Source organism: Myotis brandtii, unplaced genomic scaffold, assembly GCF_000412655.1.
Source record: "Myotis brandtii unplaced genomic scaffold, ASM41265v1 scaffold702, whole genome shotgun sequence".
Lineage (NCBI taxonomy): Eukaryota > Metazoa > Chordata > Mammalia > Chiroptera > Vespertilionidae > Myotis > Myotis brandtii.
This window is the reverse complement of record NW_005370755.1, coordinates 3,207,254-3,232,151: the sequence shown is the minus strand read 5'-3', so window position 1 is coordinate 3,232,151 and position 24,898 is coordinate 3,207,254. Positions and strand designations below refer to the sequence as shown.

The following is a 24,898-nucleotide window of genomic DNA, read 5'->3' as shown; positions in this document are numbered from 1 at the left end:
CTGAGATATTTTCAAAGTATTAAGAGCAAAGAAGTCATTGAAATAACATGCCAACACATATTTGAGCATGTGAGTACTATTGACATAGAAGGGAGCAAAGCTCTAAAGTTTTAGGTTTCCTTATGTTTCACATTTAAATAAGGCCTATTCATAAGTAATACTGGTGGAAATAAAAATGCTTATCCCATTGGTTAAAATGATGTGTCTATTGTGGGTTAAGGACAGTGTCTCTTGCTCAAAATCCTACATAAGCTTAGTAGTGCTAAAAAAAAAAGCTGACCTCTGACAGCTTTACTGCTCCTTCTAGGGCTGCCTGACCTTACTTGTTGCCTTAAGGCAGGGATGGGGAATGTCAACCCAGGGCTGTACTAGGCCTGAGAAATCATTTGGTCTGGCCCTGCCAAGGCATTAAGGTTGAGTTAATTAAATGTTTGACCAAATATAGCAGGCTAATTTTCAAGTTTATAATTTTTTTTTGTTAATCCTCACCTGAGGATATATTTTTCCATTGATTTTTAGAGGGAGTGGGAGGGAGAGAGAGAGATAGAGAAAGGAAAACATCGATTAGTTGCCTCCTGCATAGGCCCCGACCAGGGGAGGGCTGGGGATGGAGCCTGCAACCAAGGCATGGGTCCTTGACCAGAATCGAACCCACGACCCTTTAGTCCACAGGCCAATGCTCTAACCACTGGGAAAAACAGGGTAGGGCTTAAGTTGATGATTTTGTATGGCCTGAAAATGATGTTATAAATATCCAAGTGGCAGAAAAAAAGGTTTCCCACCCCTGCCTTAGCGGTTCAAAACGTGTTATGTTTTGTTTTGAAACTTCAAACTAATAGCAGCTATAGAGTTTATAGAAGCAAAATAGCCATTAACTATGGACTGCCTTAGCGGTTCAAAACGTGTTATGTTTTGTTTTGTTTTGAAACTTCAAACTAATAGCAACTATAGAGTTTATAGAAGCAAAATATCCATTAACTATGGGTGTTATAAATAATTTTAAAATCAAATCTAAATATTATGACCTATTTCATTTATCTAGCTTAAAATGTTTAACTGTCTTAAAATGTTCATCATCCAAATTTAAATTCTTTGCTAACAAAAACTAAATCTCTCATGGAAAGTAATAACGATTATGACCAAATCTTTTCCAAAAACTTGATGGTTCATTAGATCTTTTGCATTTAAAATCTTATTATGATCATCAGACTTCCAAGACCTTGGTGGTAATGTTTTTGGCTTAAGACAAATTAGATGTCTGACTTAAACTCTCATCTGTTATTTAAAACTCTTCTAATAGCAAGTTGGGTAAAGTTTCTCAAAGAAAAGTCATTTGTTTTATGAAATAATTTAAGCCCCTACTTTGTTCAAGAGGGTGCAGGGATGAAAAAATGAATTGGATATTAATTCAACTTTCAAAGAGCACTTAGCATGTAGGTCAAGGAGATGAGAGAGGCCTAGATAGTCATCTTCTATAAAGCACAATATTAAGACTTCAAGACGAATACTGAAAATAGTGCTATGGAGGTTCAAAGGAAGGTGATCCTTACAGCTGGGGATTTGGAAAAAAGCTGTCACCAGCCATATCTTCATTCAGATCTCTGTTCTGGTGGTAGATCAATGTGGGTGTATATTTGTGTGAATTTACATCAACTGTCCAATTATTTTTCTCTCACCCAGTGCAGAAAAACACAAACAAATCAAATCCTCTATACTCACATTGCAGCATATGGGCAAAGCCAGATTATAATTGAAACAAACTATTTGACAGATAATTGAACACATAGACTGATGGTAATTTAGTTATAAAACATCATTTTGCAATCGTAATCTCACTTTTCCATTGTAGAGTTAACACTAAGCAATTCAAAAGAGGTCATTTTATTAGTGATTTTAAATAGGTGTGTGTGGGGGGTGGGTGGAGAACATAGTCTGAGAAGTTGGTAACCCCCTGAATTTTTTATATGACAAATGAAGAAAGGGATGCTGCTGTCTTTTTCTGGCTTCTTTGGGGTTTCTTTCCAAGACCATTTGAAACCTACTTGCCTCCCTACTGCTCCTAGTTTTGTAAAGAAAGCCCCCTATTGAAAGGCAGGTCATCTACAGCAATTATTGGGAGAGCCTGAAAAGAAAAGACAAGGGTGATCTCAAAAGCCAGAGAATGAATTTGGTCAAAAGAACGATGTGAAAACTCTAAAGATAATACAATAAAATAATGAATGAATGATGATGACAAAGTGTTTTGGCAAACAGAGAAATGGAACTAGATTAAATCCCATAGCTCTCTTTCTGCTGAAACAAACGTAATCCCATTGTTTGGAAGTTTTGCTCCTGTGGCACCACAGCTAAATAGAAACATATAATCAAAAAATAACTTACCAAGCTTTATTTTTTAAATATATTTTTTATTGATTTCAGAGAGGAAGGGAGAGGGAGAGGGAGATAGAAACATCAATGATGAGAGGGAATCATTGATCAGCTGCCTCCTGCATGGTCCCCACTGAGGATTGAGCCCTAAACCCGGGCATGTGCCCTTGACCGGAATTGAACCTGGGACCCTTCAGTCCTCTATCCACTGAGCTAAACCGGCTAGGGCAACTTATCAAGTTTTAAACTACTGTATATATTTTTAAAGTTACAGTTGAGCATGTGCAAGCTTGACCTGATTCACATCTTTGAATGCTTCCTTTCTAATACAGACAGATGCAACGATCAGGACACTAGGACATCCTATAGAATCGGAGATACCTGGAGCAAGAAGGACAATCGGGGGAACCTGCTCCAGTGCATCTGCACAGGCAATGGCAGAGGGGAGTGGAAGTGTGAAAGGCACGCGTCCCTGCAGACCACATCCACTGGTGAGGAGCAGAGCGAGCTGGGTGGAAACGGGATAGTGTTACCAAAATTGTTCCTGCAAATCCATCTTTCCCTTGACATGCCATTCAAGGATGATTTGCAGTGTTTGGGCTGGTAAGCTGAGTTCATTTACCGATTGTTAGCTGTTAAAACTTTATTTAATGTTCAGTTTTAAATGTACAGGAAGATGAAATAAAAATGGATCTTAGGGGGGAAAAACACACAACAGATTCACAAAATGTGGAAGGAGGAGCAACTTCTAGAGAACTGTGTGGTGGTGCAGGGCATGCTCTGATGAGCCCACAGCAACATAGATGGCAAGGGTTCCTGCAGAGTGGCAGGGATTTCTCAAAATAGGTCAGGAAGAGAAATGCCCAGATATTTTGGGCTATTTGAAGGACGTGGTCAGAAGTGAGCTGGGATGAAGGCAGGTGTGAAGGGTTGTGAAAGCATGGACTATGAGCTTCCTGGATAAGTAAAGAGTTGTTGAAGGTACCCGCTCTGTTAAGTGGCAAAATAACGTCTGTCATTTAGAAATATAATCCCAGTAGCTCCAGCTGGAAGGTGGAGACCATCTGGCATAGGCTGAATGCAAAAACTAATGCAGAATGGGAGAGCCATTTCTTTCTAGGTTTAGGCCAAAAACAACGTGGATTTCAAGAGTGATCTGTAGGGGACCCTACAGATCTCAACTTCAGAAAAGAGTTCTTTTCTCTTGTCCAACGTTGTGACTTTTCTTTCTCATGTCCTTAGGATCTGGCACCGTCACAGATGTTCGAATGGCCGTTTTCCAGCCTCAGCCTCACCCCCAGCCTCCTCCATATGGTCACTGTATCACAGACAGTGGTGTGATTTACTCAGTAGGGATGCAGTGGCTGAAGACACAAGGAAATAAGCAGATGCTTTGCACTTGCCTGGGCAATGGAGTCAGCTGCCAAGAGACAGGTCTGCCTTATCTTTTAACAGTACTGAAAACTTTCTTATGATTTAGTTTTTGAAAGGTAGTACATTCATTTACCAAAAAAATAAAAAATAAAAACCTTAAAAAATAAAGCAAACAAGACAAGCTTATAATCTTACCACTAGTGATAACAGTCAGGATTGGCATTGATACACTTTCTTCCAGTCTTTTTAATCTATGTATTTTCTTTTCTGTAGTGAGGGTTAAGTGCTCTGTACTATCTTTGTTGTTATAAGAGGGTTGCTTTCTGAATAACGAATCATCCATACTTCATACTATAAATCTCAGGTTTCTGGAGCTCTGTAAACTTCTTTTAACAATATCTAATGCATCTCTTCTGGACTACAAAAGTGGTAGTTAGTAACTATAGCAATTATAATTGATGCACTTGACGTTATCCCTAGAATAACCTCATGTATTAATACTTATGCCACCAACAGAGGCATGCATATCCCTCCAGTATCGTTTGAGCAGCACCCTTAATTAACCTGTGTTAATATAGCTTTACAAATGGGGAAACTAAGGCATGACAGCACAGGTGGTAACAGGATCTCAGCAGAGAAACAGGTGTTGCTCTATCCACAAAAAGCATGTATTCACAGTGAAAATCTGGTTCATCGATTTACATGTGGCTTTGATGTGATCTGTACTTGAGCCATTTCTCAAGCATGGCTTTCTGAGGAGTTGTATTTTGGCTGAAACTCACCAGATGATCATCTATATTTATAGCACAAGCTCAGTCTCTAATCCTATATAATAAAAGCCTAATATGCCAAGCGTCCAGTCGTCCAGCCGTCTGTTCAACCAATCAAAGCATAATATGCTAATGATATGCTAAGGCCGCTCAACTGCTCACTATGACGTGCACTGACCACCAGGGGGCAGACGCTCTGACCAGTAGGTTAGCTTGCTGCTGGAGTCCGGCCGATTGGGACTGAGTGAGATGGGCCGGACAGGTCCTGGAGCCCTCCCACGGTCCCTCCCCGGCTGGCCAATGATCATGCACTGGTGGGGTCCCTCGGCCTGGCCTGGACCGTCTCGTAATCCAGGACCCCTTAGGGGATGTTGGAGAGCCGGTTTCAGCCCAATCTCGCAGGCCAGGCCAAGGGGCCCCTCTGGTGCATGAATTCGTGCACCAGGCCTCTAGTTTAAGGTATAAATAAGCAGCTACCAGTGGCAGATCCATGCAGCTCTATTTACCAAGACCTTTTTGGTTATGCTTGTAGCTGTCACTCAGACTTACGGTGGCAATTCCAACGGGGAGCCATGTGTCTTACCATTCACCTACAACGGCCGGACTTTCTACTCCTGCACCAACGAAGGGCGACAGGATGGACATCTCTGGTGCAGCACGACTTCCAATTATGAACAAGACCAGAAATATTCTTTCTGTACAGACCAGACTGGTGAGTGTCCCAGGGGAAAACACACGATGAGAAAGAGCCATTTCTCATGCCCTCTTTTTATTAGTCAGCAATGTAGCCATTAATCTTGAGGCTGCATGAGAAGCGTCACTTTTCTACAGTCTGGACCCAAGAGACGTGGAGTAACTTGGCAGTTGAGGATCCTTCCATGATCCCTAGTCCCCTTGGGAAATGACACCAAGGGAAAGGGCCACCAGTTCATTTATTTCTGACACATCGGGCTTATGATGTGATTAAAGATACTGGTGTATTAAAACCAGGATGTAATCCCACGGGGCTGAAGAATACGCAGGATGGACAACTGAGTGTTTTTGTTTCTCTTCTGGTTGAAACACTGTTTTATTCAAAGTGATCATTGAAATATTTTTTTGGCTGGGAAAAATGTGAGGGAAAATTGGACTTAAATCTATTTTGAACGTTAAGGTGAACACACTTCAAAAAATGAAGGAAACATAGAACACTATTATCAGGCAGCTTTTATTCGGAGATGGACTCTTTATAAATTAGCTGCAGAGACCTGGCTGTCCCTGAACCTTTCTGTAGTCACTCCCCGCTGCCCATTGGAAAGCTCAGTGGTAATGTTTTCTTCCTATTTGTCTATTGTTCTGGGCAGTTTTGGTTCAGACTCGAGGTGGAAATTCCAATGGTGCCTTGTGCCACTTCCCCTTCCTGTACAACAACCACAACTACACCGACTGTACTTCCGAGGGCAGGAGAGACAACATGAAATGGTGTGGGACCACATCGAACTATGACGCTGACCAGAAGTTTGGATTCTGCCCCATGGCTGGTAAGAGGAAGCCCTTGTAGACACTATTTTTGGAGTCAGACAGAATAGTGGCCACTTTACACTACTTTACCCATTAACACTTAATTTTTGAGATCGCAAACAACTTTATGTGGTATAATACATTTATATGAATTATGTAATTATTTATATAATTTTAATATTCCATTGATACAATTTAATGTCCAAAAATATATAAATACAATAAAAAATACTCTTTAAAATGTCTGTGCATTTAAATTTTGCACAAATTTGTCTTTTGTGTAGAGCACACAACTGAGTAACTTAAAATATATCAAATGTAACTGACTGAGAGTCACAGACCTGACAATATTTACGCATGATTTTGGCTTAACTGGCATAAGCTCTATCATTCATTAAATACTCAACTGACAAAAACTCTATGTTTTCTGACAAGTAGTGATCTTTTTTTAAAAGTAGGGTGGGGCTCTAGTTTGTATGAATAAAAAAAGAGGAACCAGTGGCTTTTGTTTTCAAATTTCAAGGGTCCCATAGATTACATTTGATTTTCCAGTTGTAGAAGCAAAAAACCTGTACATTTCATTGTCAAGTTTGATAATGAGGCAACAAAACATAAGAAGAAAAAAACAGCTTACTTTTATTTCTCTTATTTCAATCAAAGAGAATTTAGAAGCAAAACATGCTGGAGCTTACAGTTCAATATTCATACACATAGTTTCCCTTTGAGTTAGAATAAACTGGAACTAGAAGGTTATGGAGTAGTGGTCAAATCCAGGCTTCTAGAATAATGTAGACCCTTTGTGTGAATGTGTAGGGATCATTGTGGTTTAACGGCCACTTACCCTTCCTGTAAGTATTTCCTGCAACACGCCTCACCTTTGCATTATGCTTTCCTCTCTGGTACTCAAGGCTCTATACAAGCACAGAGCAGCACTGAGATTTCTTCGAGGCACACAAGACTTCTTTCTAAGTGAGAGCTCGTAGGATAACCAAATTAAACTGATAATACTGCATACCTTTTAAGAACTTGTGACCACTTATCACTTGTACATTTCTCATCCGTTTCCAAACAGCCCATGAAGAAATCTGTACGACCAACGAAGGGGTCATGTACCGCGTTGGAGATCAGTGGGATAAACAGCATGACATGGGGCACATGATGAGGTGCACATGTGTGGGGAACGGCCGTGGGGAATGGACCTGTGTCGCCTACTCCCAGCTCCGAGGTATGCTTACTTATGAGTGAAAACATTTGAGACGATAAAGGGTACAGAGAGTGTGGCTTTGATGTGAAAAGTTGTATTTAACCAAAAGGAGGAGATGTGTAATACCATCCCATTAGTCTACTGTGCTGGATGAGTTTCACATTTTAGACAGCTAAGAAAAGCTGGCCCAGCGATTTGGAAACATTTCCAGGATTTAGGTTCTTAGGCTGAGCCAAAAAGATAACTTCAAAGGCTAGAGCACGATCATTTGACCCTTTAGTATTTAGTTATGCAATTGGATTCATATCTAGAAAAGTTTGAGTAATTTCTGTAAAGAAAAAATACTTTGCTATTCTAATATCAGATCCAGATTTAAGGAGAAAAATACATAGAGAGGCCGATTTATTTTGCCCAGATAAGATTTTCCCCTTTAGACCCAGGTATAGAATATAAGGATATTAATTTATTAAAACTATTTTAGCCCTAACCGGTTTGGCTCAGTGGATAGAGCGTCGGCCTGCGGACTGAAGGGTCCCAGGTTCAATTCCGGTCAAGGGCATGTACCTTGGTTGCGGGCACATCCCCAGTAGGGAGTGTGCAGAAGGCAGCTGATCGATGTTTCTCTTTCATCGATGTTTCTAACTCTCTATTCCTCTCCCTTCCTCTCTGTAAAAAATCAATAAAATATATATTTTTTAAAAAACTATTTTAGTTTTTCTATTTCTTTCACTTGAAAGGTAAGATACAGGGAGCACTGTGAGCTAATAAATAGTCCATGTAGCTCGTGTGTTGACATTGGCCTGAACTTGTTCTCTTTTTGTAGAAAACATTTTTGTGTGTTCAACGGGTAACACAATCCAGGAGTAATGAGAATGACATATGATGTTGCAGAGCTGAGAGGGACCCTCTTAGGAAGGCAGACAGACCAGCTCCTCATTTTACAGATGGAGGAGCTGATACCTGAAGAGAGAAAGTAATTTTCTCAGGATCTCTCAGGGAGTTAGGAACAGAGCTCGTATGATTTTTTTTTTTAACTTTATGAATGCCATAGATGTCATTTTCTTTTCCAAACCCAAATATCTCCCACCCCCACCATCACACTATACGGGGTGCTGTATATAAGTCTGTTTAATCTTCCTCCCATTTATCATAACAAACAGAGATCTAAAGGGCATTATCAACTAAGCAAGAATTTTTCTGAAAGTAAGACATGTATTTGTTAAAAAATGGGCTTTCCACAAAAAAGTGTATTTTTACCACATTCTTTAGTTTATACGAGATACTTCTTTTGTGTGCAGAAATTGTATTACTGACTAAGCTTTAAAAAATGTTTATTCTCTGCCACTAAAAAAGTTATTTTAACGGGTGGTCTTGATAATTTAGTGGAAGGAACTGTGTGCTTTGAAAAGCATAGCTTTTTTAAATTCCATCATTGAAGCCTAAAAAACGTTCTCCACCCATCCCCCTGTTTCCTAAATAGATCAGTGCATTGTGGACGACATCACTTACAATGTGAATGACACATTCCACAAGCGCCATGAAGAGGGGCACATGATGAATTGTACCTGCTTTGGTCAGGGCCGGGGCAGATGGAAGTGCGATCCCATTGGTAAGTAGCCTTGTCTCTCCAGATGGATTTGACCACTGAGAATAGTTGGCAGGTTTCAAATTAAGAGAGCGATTTGATGTTACATGATTGAAGTTGGATTCAGACTTTGGTCGGTGGCTATCAACGAGGTTTGCAAAGTCTTTCCTCTAATCATGGACTGTATATAATTTTGATTTTGGTAGTCATCTCTTTTTGCTGAATTTGGTGACAAATACAGATTCATTTTAATTAAATGCAATTTGTTCTTTAGTTCTGAATCATAAAGATAGTCTGTGTTATGAAAGAGAACTGCCCTTTGCTGATGGTGCAATAACATGGGCAAATGATTAGGCCAGTAAATACCTCCCTTCAAGTACTTTATTTTTCTTGGCTGCCCTTTATAATGGAGCTAAGCAAAGAGTGAAGGTTGAGCCTTCAACGAGCTGTGTTGCCAGCTTTGAGGTAATCCATTAATACTCCTTTATTAAGAGAGACAGGTTGCTCACTGAGAAAACAAACTGATCAGATACTCGAGTTTGTTCGACCCGAGATTGCCAAAGCTGGGGGAAAAGGCGGAGAGGTTTTCTTAGAAACTGCTCAGCAAGTATTCACAGTGAAAATCTGGTTCATCGATTTACATGTAAAATTAAATCCTCTAAAGTTTGAGAAAGTATATAAACTGACATACTGTCCTTGCTATTCAAATGGGAAATCAGTTGTATTAATAAGGGTAAAATATATGTCATTTTTTACTCAAAATATTCAGCCTATCAATATATACTGAAATTTAAATCTTCAAATTTTTATTTAGAAATATTGTTCTTTTAGAAGACTAAATATCCCCCTCCCATGGGTACCTTTTTGTTTGTTTGTTTTTACTACTAATTGTTCTGTACAGTAAAAGATAGGAACAAAGTATTTTTTAAATGACACGTATTTGTAAGAGCAGTTGCCAGTTTCTAGTGAAACGAAGAATGAATGCTCTAGCACACTGAAATTAAATTTGTAGCTTTAAGTCTTCAAGGCTGCTTAACTTTTACTTGTATATATTTTAGACCAATGCCAAGATTCAGAAACCCGAACATTTTATCAAATTGGAGACTCCTGGGAGAAGTATGGGCATGGGGTCAGGTACCAGTGCTATTGCTATGGTCGCGGCATTGGGGAATGGCATTGCCAACCTTTACAGACCTATGCAGGTGAGTAGTGCAGTTACTGCAAAGTGAGAACTGTAGGCTGGGTTATAAAAACAGGGCAGCATCAGTGTTTATTAATATTCTGATGCTTAAGTTAAAATCTCCTTCCTTTTCCATCCTTTTCTTATATCACTGTCTAATAATCAGCTGAATTTTTGACAAAAATGATTTTCCTTTCTCCCCAATCAAGTAAAAGGTGTGGAAGTTTGGAAATGTGCCTGAATGTAATTTTTTTCTTTTTTAAAAATGTTATTTTTATTGATTTCGGAGAGGAAGGGAGAGGGAGAGAGAAATAGAAACATCCATGATGAGAATCATTGATTGGCTGCCTCCTTCACACCCCTACTTGAGATCAAGCCTGCAACTCGGGCATGTGCCCTTACCAGGAATTGAACCGTGACCTCCTGGTTCATAGGCCAACGCTCATCCACTGAGCCACATCGGCTGAGCTATAATTTGTTTCTTAAAACTGTAGAACATTCTATTAGGTTAAAACATTCTGACTGATTTCATCTCACATCCATAATAGGAATAGAAACCAGTGAGCTGTTCTGAGAGTAAGTTAAGGGGGTTAGCATTTTATGTCATGAGTCTTAACAGAGAAGTTGTATAGAGAAATTACGTGAAATACAATATAGGGTTTGTTTTCATTCTACTTTCCATCTAGGCTTTTTGTCAAAATTTTCAATTTGTTTGATCAGTTTGCATGTGGAACAAAGTCTCCTGGGTCAAGAGTTGAGTAACGAGGTCAATTATCCACCCACACAGTTCAAATACCCTCAAGTGTTTATTGCTGGGTTTTTTTCAGGTCACAGGGCATTATTAAAATGAACAAATACTGGTTTTGTTCATTCATTTTAGGAAAAGAAAATTTGAATTTAGTTTCCACTGAGTGATTAATGATAATAAAATGTACTGAGTTATGAAAGTCTAATTGCTAGGCATCAGTTATTTGAGCAACTACTGAAGTGCAAATCTTCCTCCTCCTAGACCTCTATTACCTTTAGACATAAAACATGGCTTACACTCAGAAATAGAAAGAGATTTCCAGGGTCTCAGAATGTACCTGTAACAGGAGTTAAGACTAAGTTAACTGAATCCCTCCATTGTGTGATCAGAAATTCACTGTCCCTGACCACAAGATATGAAACACTCCAGCGAAAGGCAGTGCTCACCAAAGCATGGGTCCCAGCTCTCTCTGTGCTTCTGAAGAGACATATACCATGCTTCACTCATTATTCTTTCATCTGTAAAATGAGGCGATTGTAGCTGATTGCCCTTAACGTTCCTTCCCACACTAACAGACTAACATTCTGTGGTCCTGACTACCACCCACGCAGACACACTCTTCCTATGACCTTTGAAGTGATCCTGCTCTCCCCACACCTTACACACTGTCAGGGCTGCCCAGGTGACTTTGCTTTGGGCAGGCTCAGAGCACAGATTGACCTGGCTCTAGATTGTATTTTGTGGTTAATTCGAATATAGGAATCATTAAAATTTTTCTTTTTTAGTAATTTTTTAAAATTTGGCTGCAGAATTACTGTAGGTTCAGAAAGTACAACTGGGTTTTCTTTTCTTTAATTATGCAGCCAAAGGGTAGAACATTCTAAATGGTAATGCTTTCTACTTTCTATGTTTATGGCTGTTGTTGGTGTGCTGTGACAATCTGTTGAAAGTCATTTCCTCCTCCATGGTTTTGAGGGAACTTCACCTCGCTGCTGGCTGGAAGCATTTTGGTGGACATGTCAGAGATGAAGCTTAGATGGGAAGGAGCCCTTCTGTGTTGGAGTCTTACATGTCCACCTTGTTCCTACTCTTTATTATTCTTTAAATATATTTTTATTGATTTCAGAGAGGAAGGGAGAGGAAGAGATAGAAACATCAATGTTGAGAGAGAATCATTGATCTGCTGCCTCCTGCATGCCCCACACTGGGGAACCAGCCCACAACTTGGGCATATGGCCTGACCGGGAATCAAACCGTGACCTCCTGGTCCATAGGGCGACGCTCAACCACTGAGTAACACTGGCCAGCCTATTACCACTCTTTAAAAAAGAGTAGTGGTCCAGTCCAGCCCATTGACCATAGAGGAGATTTAGGGGCGAGGAGACTGGCATTTCCTCTCAGTACACAGCTTATCCACATGTCTAGTTTGCTCAGTGATTCATGACTTGCATGTGTGACTCCAGGAATATGGAAGAAGAAAGGAACAGCAGGTTACCAATAGATTGTCTCTGAGCCTTGCCCTGTCTGTTCCTCCGACCAAGGACCTGTTGAGTCGTTTAAACTAATAGAAGATAAGAAGCAGTTGGTGTGTCAATAAACAACTAGGAAGGCACAGAGCTTAGCAAACTAAACAGGAAAAAAAGAACTGAGTCGCAAACCCATAAATGTTTAACTTCTCCAGGGTCACCATTACTGGAAATTATTCATTTTGACCTTACTTTAAACTAGTTTTTAAAGTATGATTTGTATCATATCTTTACTTAACTATTTTATTGCTAGGCCAATCATATTGAGTAAGAGAAGGAGTAAAGTTTTCTCCATAGTAATTGTTCAGTTTGGATAATTTTAAAAGTTTTACTGACCTACCAGTTTTGAAAGGATTATCAGAATTTTAAGTTTAAATGGTGGAAATGTTTTTTTGTTTTCCAATCATATGTAGAATAAGGTAGAGTATAGTGATAATAGGAATTTAGTTGACCTTACAGATAGTGGACACAGGCTCTCTACTTCCTGAATAAGAATGTGCTAAATGCGTGACCTCCCCTTTGTGTTCAGTGCAGTTCCCTTCAAGGGTGCTGTGCCACAAGCCTGACATTGAAAACAGAATTTCAAACCAGTGCTTGTAGTTTTAGAAAGAAAAGAAACTTCTGCCCTAGCTGGTTTGGCTCAGTGGATAGAGTGTTGGCCTGCAGACTGAAGGGTCCCAGGTTTGATTCAGGTCAAAGGCATGTAGCTCAATTGCAGGCTCAATCTTGGTGGATATGGGCGCATGATTAGGCTTAAAGGTGGGCAGAAAAGTTTATCTCTGTTGCCTTTCTCAAACTTCATCTTAATAGACACTTAACCATCATCAATTTTTTAAAATTAAAGCTTTTTTAGGGCCGTGTTAGGTTCATAGCAAAATTGAAAGGGAGATTTCCCTTATGCTCCCGGCCTCCACACATGCATAGCTTATTGTCAATATCCCCACCAGAGTCATGCATGCATTTGCTATGGTCGGTGGACTTAACGTGGACACATCATTGTCACCTAAAGTCCATGGTTTAGGCTAGGGATCATTATACATTTCCATAGCATCATAAACTTTTCCCCCTCAGAATCATGATTGCCAAACTAAGTAAAACACCTACCAGGTGTCTCTTTATATGAGGAAATTATAGTAGGATTCCTGGGAAGGATCAATATTTAAACAATCTTATGCCAATTATTGTAAATAATGTAAGGACACAATATTCCTATAGTTACTGATTTGCATGGAAGTAGTACTTTTAATCATCACATCTCTAAAACTTTGCTTCAGTGTTTATCTTTCAAAACTCTTTTACATTTGTGAACATCTTTTTTAAGAATATATTTTTATTGATTTCAGAGAGAAAGGGGAGGGAGAGAGAGATAGAAACATCAATGATGAGAGAGAATCATTAATCGGCTACCTCCTGCACACCCCCTACTGGGGATTGAGCCTGCAACCCAGGCATGTGCCCTTGACCGGAATTGAACCTGGGACCCTTCAGTCCACAGACTGATGCTCTATCCACTGAGCCAAACTGGCTATGACAAAGATATTTTATTTTTTGATAATTCTCACATAAAGATATTTTTCCATTGACTTTTAGAGGGAGTGGAAAGGAGAGGGAGTGACACAGAGAGAAACATCAATGTGAGAGAGACACATTGATTAGTTGCCTCCCACATACGCCCCTACTAGGGCCAGGAATCCAGCCTCCAACTGAGGTACAAGCCCTTGACCAGAATCGAACCCAGGACCCTTCATTCCGAGGGCTGATGCTCTATCCACTGAGCCAAACCGGCTAGGGCTATGAGCATCTTCATGAACAGAAAGAGTGACTGAAAGAGGGACATGCTATTGGCTTCTGCCAACTGATTAGAACAAACATGCCATGTTCTGGGAAATACATACTGTTTTAGAATGGAAAACTGAGAATTTTGTACATGAATTGTGGAATTCATATGGTTTGGAAATACTTGCAGTAAAATGAATTTAAGATTCAAAAAATGCTTGTTAGTCTTCAACCAATATACTGTTTTAGAATGGAAAACTGAGAATTTTGTACATGAATTGTGGAATTCACATGGCTTGGAAATACTTGCAGTAAATGAATTTAAGATTCAAAAAATACTTGTTAGTCTTCAATCAATATTGAATTATTCCCAGGGTGAAAGTAAATATATAATTCTAGAACTTTTGTATCTACACAGATTTGCAAGTTATATATTTTTTTGGCTAAAGAAAACTTTATTTTCAAAGAGAATTTAAAAGCAGAGATAATTTTGAAATCAACATGTTATTTTCTAAGAGCTTTCAGAAAACCTACATCTGTTGATCTGGTGAAGTGTTTTATTAAACGCCCAAATTTTTGCTCTGTTTGACAGAATGGCTGTTAGAAATTCTTAGAAAGGTTATCATAAGAAACTTAACTTTTATTTCTAATAAGTTGAACATTGATTGATGTCATAAGAAGACAGTGTTTAGGAAAAAGATAGTGTTCTGTTCTGCTAGCGTAAGTTATTCAGCTAATTTATTATTACCCTGAAGTGAGTCTACACTATTAAGACATTAATTACACTTCCCTTATTTTGCTTTACAAACAGAACTAAAACCATACTTCAAATCAATATGTGGAAATATTGAATTTAGTGTATCCTGCAAAATGTCATTTCAGTTGATAGCTGCTCTAGAAAAAATTTTTCTCTTAATAATTTGACCAAACAATAGTATAATTTGTAGAGGGTAATTATTGCATAAAAATAACAATTTTTCCCAAAATGATAAGAAGTTTACAGATAGTTTGTGCATTTAAAGATGAGAAATAAAACTGTCTTTAACTGGTACTTTTGTCTATTTGTCAAGAGTCTACCCTATTTAGGAATGTGTTTGTTTTACATCACGCTGTATGGCCTTTGGAATGCTGTGCCCTTCTTAGGTGGCAGATTCATTCTTGATGAAAGCTTCCACAAACCAGAATTTGCCTCAAGGAAGCTAAATATAATACGTAAACAAAATCTGTAGGTAGTCCGTATTACGTTGTTTGTGTTATGACAGTTCCACAATTTCTTATAATTCTTACTTTGAAAATGGAGAAGAAAGCAAGCTAAGAGGCATTTTTTTAAAATGTATTTTATTTGTCATAAAAAGTTCTAATTGCAGTTCTCATGATAAGCAATAATTTATCAGCTAAAAAAGGACTGATGCTCTGTTTCCAATGTCAATATGTGAAAGGCTGATTCCAGATCATTCTTATTTATATTCACATTTACTGATAAGCCAAACTATTTTTAGTGATGCCGTCCATGTGCACTGAATTTTAAGCTGAAGTGAATGAACAGCTAAGATAACCAAATCTCACATTTTCATCTTCAGGTGGGTCTGGTCCTGTCCAAGTAATCATCACGGAGACCCCCAGCCATCCCAACTCTCACCCCATCCAGTGGAATGCTCCCGAACCATCCCACATTACCAAGTACATTCTCCGATGGAAACCTGTGAGTATGCCGCTCAGAAACTTGGACACTGAGTCTCCTGAAATTGACAAATGCTGAAATTATTTTCCTTCAGATGTTGAGCTGATAGATCTGATTAACTATCCATATGACATTTATATTTATTTTGTGACAAAACAATATGTGATCAATTGACATACAGACTTAGCTTTTCTGATATTTAGAAAAATTTATTTCTTTATGTTAAAAAGATCTTCTTAGCAAGGACTTAGGAATAATCATGCTTAAAATTATCCTTCCCCAACATGGGAAGAGAATTTAAAGTTTTCATACATTTTATAACTGTATCAAAGGATACAAATGATTGGTGTCATTTTCATCGTTTGGAGAAAAAACAACAGCTAAGTTAATATCTTTCTCTTTTATTTTACTTTCTAAGTGATCATTTCTTAAAATCTGACTTTTGACCCTCTGAAGTTCTTTAGATAGATTATGCCACATCATCTCTGAATATTCTTCCTTGTGAATATTTGTGTGATTTTTTTATTTTTATTTAAATTTTTAGAAAAATTCTCCAGGCCGTTGGAAGGAGGCCACCATTCCAGGTCACTTAAACTCATACACCATTAAAGGCCTGAGACCTAATGTGGTATATGAGGGGCAGCTCATAAGTGTCCAGCAATATGGCCACAAAGAGGTGACACGCTTTGACTTCACAACCACGAGCTCCGTGACCAGTACGTACCCTAGCCACCCTGTCTGTGCCTCATTGTTTCTCCGGAAGCTTTTCCTCTTGATTCATACTCTTCCAAGGATCACACTCACATTTAAAAAAATTATATTCTAGCCAAACCGGTTTGGCTCAGTGGATAGAGTGTTGGCCTGCGGACTGAAGGGTCCCAGGTTCGATTCTGGTCAAGGGCATGTGCCTTGGTTGCGGACACATCCCCACTGGGGGGTGTGCAGGAGGCAGCTGATCGATCTCTCTCGTCAATGTTTCTAACTCTCTATCCCTCTCCCTTCTTCTCTGTAAAAAATCAATAAAAATAAAAAAAGAACAGCGGTTTTCAACCTGTGGGTCGTGACCCTTTAAAAAAAAATTATATTCTAGCCCTACTGGGATTAGCTCAGTGGTTGGAGGGTCTGACCATGGACTGAAGGGTCCCTTGTCAAGGGCACATATCTTGGTTGCAGGCTCGATCCCCGGCCCCAGTCGAGGTGTGTGCAGGAGGCAACCAATCAATATGTCTCCTTCACATCGATGCTTTTCTCTCTGTCTTTCCCCCTCCCTTCCACTCTCTCTGAAAATCAATGGGGAAAAATATTCTCAGATAAGGATTAAATTAATAAAATTATGTTCTACAGGTGATAGTAGATTTTCTCGATGGCTAAGGCTGTCTCTCCCCTTTCTGTGACTCTAGGCAACACCGTGACGGGAGAGACAACACCCCTTTCTCCTGTCGTGGCCACTTCTGAATCTGTAACTGAAATCACAGCCAGCAGCTTTGTGGTCTCGTGGGTCTCAGCTTCAGACACTGTGTCAGGATTCCGTGTGGAATATGAGCTGAGCGAAGAGGGAGACGAGCCACAGTACCTCGGTAAGCTGAAGTGTTGTGGTGACATGTTGGGAGTGGGGAGCCCTGCTTAGGAGATGGTGCCCAGGCAGGGGGTCTGTGAGCTTCGGAACTAGTTGACAGCTCGGTCTGAACAATACCTTCCAGTATGAGAAAGGGAAATGACCGACCCTTTCTAGGACTGCCCTGGGCTTTTCCTGAGCCAGCTTCACGGCTTCCTGGTCCCTGATGTGAGCTGCATTACGTGTTTGCCCAGGATGAAGACGGTGGTAGAAAATGTTAGCTTTGGGGATGTACAGTAACCTCCTTTGTGCTTTTCAAAAATCTCATGTTTAGGGACCTTTTAAAAACTTGATTGTAGAATAATCTATCCACTAAGAAGCACACAGATCATAAGTATAGAGCTCAGTGAATTTTTATAAAGTAAATACACCCACCTAACTACACCCACCCCACTCCCCATCACCCCTACCCATACCACTGCTCTGACTTCTAGTTACTTTGCTTACAAGAGGACTATGGCCACACATTTAGGGGTGGATTACAAAAATTATGCATCTCTAGAGAACAAATTTGAAAAAATGAAAAAGTAGGAAGAAAAATTGTCCCATTGTGCATTGATAATTATTAAGTATCCATGAGTACATTTCCTTCTAGTCTTCCCCTGCCCCACATGAATGTATCACTTTTAAAATATTCTTCTCCTGGGCTGTGAAGTCATTTGAGGGACTGGTAGCCTTGATTAGTAACCTTTCCTTTTTATTTCAAAGACCTTCCAAGCACGGCCACCTCTGTGAACATCCCCGACCTGCTGCCTGGCCGAAAATACATTGTGAATGTCTATCAGATCTCCGAGGAAGGAGAGCAGAGTTTGATCCTGTCTACCTCACAGACCACAGGTACTTGTGTACCACCTGGTGTCAAATAGTCTTTTTTTGTAAAGCAGACCTATAGCAGTCTTTTCTGACTGTTTTCCTTCTTTTCTTTGTTAGCACCTGATGCCCCTCCTAACCCTGCCGTGGACCAAGTTGATGACACCTCAATTGTTGTTCGCTGGAGCAGACCCCAGGCACCCATCACAGGTCAGCTCAGCTTCCTCTTCTTGGCTGCCATGTTAATCGTGATGGCATGAGAAAGGGGTGAGGGAGCAGATTCTGGTCTGAGGACCGGAGTATCACTGTAATCTCCTACATAATTGCTAGCCTAGGGTAGCGGTGTGTGTGTGTGTGTGTGTGTGTGTGTGTGTGTGTGTAATATTAATTAAGAATGTGATTCTTTTCAAGTCTTCCAGTTCTACTTTCTTTTGGATCATTTCCCCTCAAATCCATTTTATCAACCCCTACACATGCGCGCGCACACAAACACACTCTCTAAAGCCACTTTATTGATTCTTGAAATCAGGCATTCCCATAGTAGAAGGGGGATAATTTTTCTGAAAATCTCACTCTAAGACTTATCCTTAATGAGGTAGCTGAATTGCTTTCATACTTAGCTCATTTGGTGACTCTACTGTCTCTGAAGTTCCTAACGGCACAGACCGTGCTGGGTGGTGCTGTGCTCGGGGTGGCTCCCTAATTGCTTCCGTCTAGAGCGTAAAAAGAAGACCCGGTTTAACAGGACATTTATGAAAGCTCTCGGGTCTTCAAGAATATTTATTATTAAAGCGGTTTGCATGGCTGTTCCTATCTCTGTACTAAATGGTTCTTAAAAGGAGTGGCGGCATTGAAAGGGTTGACTTTCTGAGAACCACTGCTTCTTAGCTAACCGAGCTTACTTTTCCTTCATGGATCTGTAGGATACAGAATCGTGTATTCACCCTCAGTTGAAGGCAGTAGCACAGAACTCAACCTTCCTGACACTGCCAACTCCGTCACCCTCAGTGACCTGCAGCCTGGCGTTCAGTATAACATCACCATCTATGCTGTGGAGGAAAATCAAGAAAGTACTCCTGTCTTCATCCAACAGGAAACCACTGGCGTCCCTCGCCCAGGTAACTTAGAGACACTTCCCATGCTATCTTATCTCCTAGGATTTAATAAGGTAACAGCTTTAATCTTCATTTTGGTAGAGCAGAAATTTTTATCTCATGGCATACATAAACTAATTATTAAAATTCTGCACGCCAGAAAATATCTTTTTTGTTAATCTGCCTCCCCCCCCCCCAAAAAATAGGTATAATTTTGATTTAACACTGGACATTTTGTTAATCTGCCTCCCCCCCCCCCAAAAAATAGGTATAATTTTGATTTATTCACACTGGACAGCTATTGTTGTACTGGCTGGTGTCATATTTTTATTTGACAGTCTAAGGGAAAAAGAGGTCAGTGCCCCTGCCTAAATAGTTAGGTATTGCATGTTTTAAAAATTCTTGTAGCATACAATTGGAAATCGCTGTGTTAGAGGAACAGAGCCATCCTTGAATTGTGTTCATTCTGTTAGCCTGCTTGGGAGGACCAGGAGTGTAAGAAGAAAGAATAATTGTCTCAGGCCGGGGTGGGGGGTGGGGTGTTTCTGTCAGCAGTTCCTATGTGTTAGTAATCATAGATTAGTGTATTCCTAAATTTAGGAAATTTGGCTGAAATGTCCTTATTATAAAACAACATCAAAGCTGGCTATTGACTTTCCTGATTAAAAAAACTGACACCATGAAGCCTTTGTATTTTTCCGTAGTAACTTAGGGGGTCAGTTCATCTATTGCTCTTAAGTATCATACAGTGATTCAGTAAAATGAAAATTACCACATATTTTTCTGTTGTCTCAGTGAGGTGTTTTGTTTTTTTCTGTATGTTCATTTTAAACCCCTTAGTAAGACACTTCACGTGCTGGAACCTCACCTGCTTACTGATATATTTGAAATAAAACCTTCAAATGTCAGATGAAAGCAGTAGGACTGAACCATAAAAATATAAGCAAAAAAAGCATAGTCTCTGGCTAAGAGATGAAGCTTAGTGTTGCTCTGCGATGAGAGGCCCTTGAGTTGCCTCATGCAACTCAGGAAACTGGCTTTTTAAAAATAATCTTCAGCCGGAATTGTGAATGACCAGTTGGTTCTTGTCTGTCAGATAAAGTTCCTCCTCCCCGGGACCTGCAGTTTGTGGAAGTGACCGACGTGAAGGTCACCATCATGTGGACACCCCCTGATAGTGCAGTGACCGGTTACCGCGTGGACGTGATCCCCGTCCACCTGCCCGGAGAGCACGGACAGCAGCTGCCCATCAGCAGGAACACCTTTGCAGAAATCATGGGGCTGACCCCCGGGGTCACGTATCACTTCAAAGTCTTTGCCGTGAACCACGGCAGGGAGAGCAAGCCTCTAGTAGGAGAACAGACAACCAGTAAGTCCTGCTCCCGACCTCACCTCCACCTCAGTCTCCACTCTCACTGCCAACCTGGGATGTGTGTGCACATACCATTTACTCCTCCATCTACAGTTAGAAAGAGGAAAATGCTCAGCCAATAAGGGACATCAGAGAGGACAGAAAGCATATTAAACTCAAAAACAAAACTCACCAAATGGTAATCCATTTCCCAAATACATGTACCAGTGAAATGGCACTAAGAGAGGGGAACTTACGAGAACCTAATTTTCTTCGTAATGGAGGTATGGATTGAAAATTTGAGTGCATTTTTGTGTAAATAAATATATCTAGATCCAGCTCCAGATATAACCTAAAACTTTTGTAGTAGAGTTGTTTACAAATAATATCTATAAGTCTGCTTCTGTTCTGTTTATTTTGTTTTTTTTAGATTTCACATGTAAGTGAAATTATCTGGCATTTGTGTTTGTCTGACTTATTTCATTCAGTGCAGTAACCTCTAGATCCATCCATGTTGTTGCAGATGGCAAGGTGTCATTCTTTTATTATAGCTAAGTCATACTACATTTTATATGTGCACCACTTCTTTATCCACTCATCTTTTGATGGAGACTTAGGGTGCTTCCATATGTTGGCTATTGTAAATAATGCAGCTATGAACATATGGTGCATATGTCTTCGATTTAGTGTGTTGGGTTTCTTCAGATAAATACCCAGTAATTGCTAAAACAGTTAGTGCTTTTTAGGCATCAGGTCCTCTGCTCAGTTCTTTAGGAGCTTTATTATCCTATTTAATCCTAGTGTTGACTTAATGAGGAAGGTCTTATTGTTACCCTTTTTGGGTACATGAAGAAACTGAGGCTTAGAGAAAAATTCGGTAGCTTGTGTGAGGTCTCAGGTCTAGGAAGGGATGGAGCTGGATGGACAGGTTCATGCTTCCAATTATTACACCTAACTACTTTGTAGACATTTTCTGCCTCTTAAAAGTATTTTAAATCACTGCAGGTTAACTGCTACTTATCATACTCAAGAAGAGAACTCACAACTTACTAGTATGTGATTCTTCCTGTTAGTGCAAACTCTCCAGTATCCTGCCATGATTCTGAAGTTCTGAGTCTATGTTATAATTATTGTCTAACTAGAATCCTGTGAAAATTACTTTCATTTCCCCATCAAAGGACTATTCGTTTACTAAATGCAGAACATACTGTTTTTGTTCCATGTGGAGCTTTCTTCTTGCCCTCGTTTTATTGGGCTTATTCCTCTTAACTTTTTGGCTCAGCAAATTGTGTTTACAAGTGTTGTGTGTCTTTTTTTTTTAATGCCATCTCTATAATGTTAGTATCATTCCGGAGGGTAATGAGGAAGTCATGCTGGAAAATTAGACTTTCCACACAATCACAGCCACGTAAAAAAGGTCAGCAATTTCTCATGACTGACACAGAATTTTACAAAGTATGTAGCACTCACTCTCTTAATGGCTCAGTATTTCCAAGGTTTTGACGTATGTTGTTTCAACCTTAAGAAAACTTTAGAAAGTTCAAACTATAAAATTTCAATATGATAATTACTGAGGTTCAGATATGTCTTGATGTGCTTTATCCTTTTTTTCTAGAATTGGATGCTCCCACTAACCTCCAGTTTATGAATGAAACTGACTCGACTGTCATCGTGACCTGGACTCCGCCTCGGGCCCGGATAGCCGGGTACCGACTGACCGTGGGCCTGACCCGGGGAGGCCAACCCAAGCAGTTCAATGTGGGGCCCTCCGCCACGCAGTACCCACTGAGGAATCTGCAGCCTGGGTCCGAGTACACGGCCACCCTCGTGGCTGTGAAAGGCAACCAGCAGAGCCCCAAAGCCACTGGAGTCTTTACCACTCGTAAGCCCAAATTCAGTGTCTTTTCTTAGTGATGCCATTGGTTCTCACCTACAGTTACATTCTCTGTTCTTCATCCATTTTTTAAAAAAGCTAACTCAAAAAACTTAGTGCAAGATTTAAATAAGAAATAAATTTTTAATATATTTTTTATTTTTTTATAGATTTTAGAGAGAGAGGAAGGGAGAGGGAGAGAGAAACATCAACGTGAGAGAGAAACATTGGTTGCCTCCCGCATGCACCCCGACTACATATTGAACCTGCAACCTGGGCATGTGCCATATCTGGGAATCAAATCGGTGACCTTTCAGTGCACAGGAAGATGCTCAACCAACTGAGCCACACCGGCCAGGGCAAGAAATAAATTTAAAATAATTTTTTTAAAGATTTAAAGTAGTGCTACTCATCACGTGGTCCATGAACCAGCTGCTGGTCCTTGAACTGTTTGTGACTGGACACTAAGGAGCTTGTGCCGGAATGTAAATCGTGACGCACACTGTTGAGTCCAGTTGATAATTTTTTGAGGCAAAATTTTCTTGACGAGAGAAACAATGCGTTAAGTTACATATGTTGCCAGGCTCCTTATTTGCTCCAGGACTAACATGGAGTAACATGGTTTAAAGCACCCACTTATTTGAAAATTGAATCCTATTGTAGTAAGTGAATTTACCAAATACTAGTTAAGGCAAGAGAAGATCAGCACCTATGTCTACATCTACTACTTTGGGTATCGAATGATAGCAGTAAGTGTAGGATAAAAATATCTACCGAGTGAACAGTCACCAACAGAACAAAAGCAAGGAAATGATTTCTTTGCAAGTGTTGCTACAGCAGATTAAAGTGCTCCTGCAGAACAGAATAGCTTTTTTTAAAAAGAATTTAATCTTTCTTAAATTTCTCTTGAAATTCCACAGAAGGAAAAATTCTGACAGTAATTTTTGGTCTGTCCTTTAGGTCAATTTTACAGAAAAGTGGCCTTAAATCTCTTTCATTTCACAATGAAAGCCTGTCTTTTATAAACTGACTTCTACTAAACACATTCTCATTCAAACTACAAAGAATTATGAGAGCCCTTATTTCTAGCTGAGCATTATTTATTTTTAACTTGACGTTTTGAATTATAAGAGCACCTAACATAACACTTTTTTTAGCATATATATATAAGCAACTATGAACTAGTTTGCCATTTTCATAAAGCTCTCAACAAATTTTCTCTGACTAAAAATATAGATGTTAAAAAGCATTCAAAAAGTTTAGTTCAAAAGCAACTATGGAATTTATCTCCCAAAGAAATTGTCTATAAATATTTCCCTATAGGAATTTATAATTTACCAAAAATTTACTTCCATTTAAATTTAGTGTATGGAGTTTGGCTAGTGAAGGCTTCTACTTAAGTAATTGCTGTTTATCAGCAAGTAAAATCTGCTTTTTATTTGTAAGTTTGCCTTACAATTTTGCTATTTTATATTACATGTTACTGAGATACCCTAAAATCTATTAACATGAAACCAGTGTCTTGATATTCTTATAACTATAGGTTTCATATAGATGTCCTTCACTGCAATGGCATAAAGGGCTCAGTAGATGTAGTCTTTTACTGACTACATATGATTCCACAATTATATAAATATATCAGTAAATGTAGAATTATCTAGTTATCATTTTTACTCCTGCACGTAAGATGCATTTCATGTGGTCTCTTTCATTGGATAGGGTGCCAATAAAAGAAAAAGAATTTTTATTTATATTTTTAAAATATATTTTATTGATTTTTTTACAGAGAGGAAGGGAGAGGGATAGAGAGTTAGAAACATCGATGAGAGAGAAACATCGATGAGCTGCCTCCTGCACACCCCCTACTGGGGATGTGCCCGCAACCAAGGTACATGCCCTTGACTGGAATTGAACCCAGGACCCTTCAGTCCGCAGGCTGACGCTCTATCCACTGAGCCAAACCGGTCAGGGCAAGAAAAAGGATTTTTAATGATACTAACAATAATTGAGTGGGGTAGGATGGGTCAAGATGGGCTATTTTAAACCTGTTAGGAGACTTTGATATATAGGACGTGTTATTTTTTGCTCTGCACAATCTATTTACATATTGTCAAGATTAATTTTACTAGCTAGAGGTTACCATAGTACCTTGTACATAGTATATTTTTTAAAAAGTATTTAATAAATGATTGGCTGAGGAAAGAATGATGAAAACAGCTCAAACAAGCTTAGTTTTTTAAAAAACCCACGTAAGCAGGGAGTTTTACAACTTTTGTTGAACTTCCAGTACTCTCTGCGGCTATAAACATCAGCAGGGCTTGCAAATTTTTGAAATTGCTTTAAATTTCTGTAACTTTGTACTGTCTTACTAAGTTGAACCTTGGGAATAACTTTGCTAGGTTTTGCTAATTTTTTAAGAGCAAATGTGGGGGGGGGGGGAGGTG

The 24,898-nt window shown here is 39.5% G+C and overlaps 1 protein-coding gene across 5 annotated transcripts in view; it reads left to right on the top strand.

Annotated features, from left to right (window-relative positions):
* The window catches only part of FN1 (fibronectin 1), a 66,227-nt gene that overhangs the window by 5,937 nt on the left and 35,392 nt on the right, over window positions 1-24,898 (top strand). For 4 of the 5 annotated variants that reach the window (XM_014529980.1, XM_014529978.1, XM_014529976.1 and 1 more), the window contains exons 6-20: window positions 2,700-2,858; window positions 3,610-3,801; window positions 5,044-5,223; window positions 5,855-6,031; window positions 7,084-7,236; window positions 8,696-8,824; window positions 9,859-10,002; window positions 15,611-15,732; window positions 16,256-16,427; window positions 17,112-17,288; window positions 18,035-18,163; window positions 18,257-18,346; window positions 19,060-19,254; window positions 20,327-20,599; window positions 22,197-22,463. In XM_014529980.1, the coding sequence (XP_014385466.1) occupies window positions 2,700-2,858; window positions 3,610-3,801; window positions 5,044-5,223; window positions 5,855-6,031; window positions 7,084-7,236; window positions 8,696-8,824; window positions 9,859-10,002; window positions 15,611-15,732; window positions 16,256-16,427; window positions 17,112-17,288; window positions 18,035-18,163; window positions 18,257-18,346; window positions 19,060-19,254; window positions 20,327-20,599; window positions 22,197-22,463 (2,559 nt within the window). The remainder of the gene's footprint in view (window positions 1-2,699; window positions 2,859-3,609; window positions 3,802-5,043; window positions 5,224-5,854; window positions 6,032-7,083; window positions 7,237-8,695; window positions 8,825-9,858; window positions 10,003-15,610; window positions 15,733-16,255; window positions 16,428-17,111; window positions 17,289-18,034; window positions 18,164-18,256; window positions 18,347-19,059; window positions 19,255-20,326; window positions 20,600-22,196; window positions 22,464-24,898) is intronic. The other variant, XM_014529977.1, reaches the window with a different exon arrangement.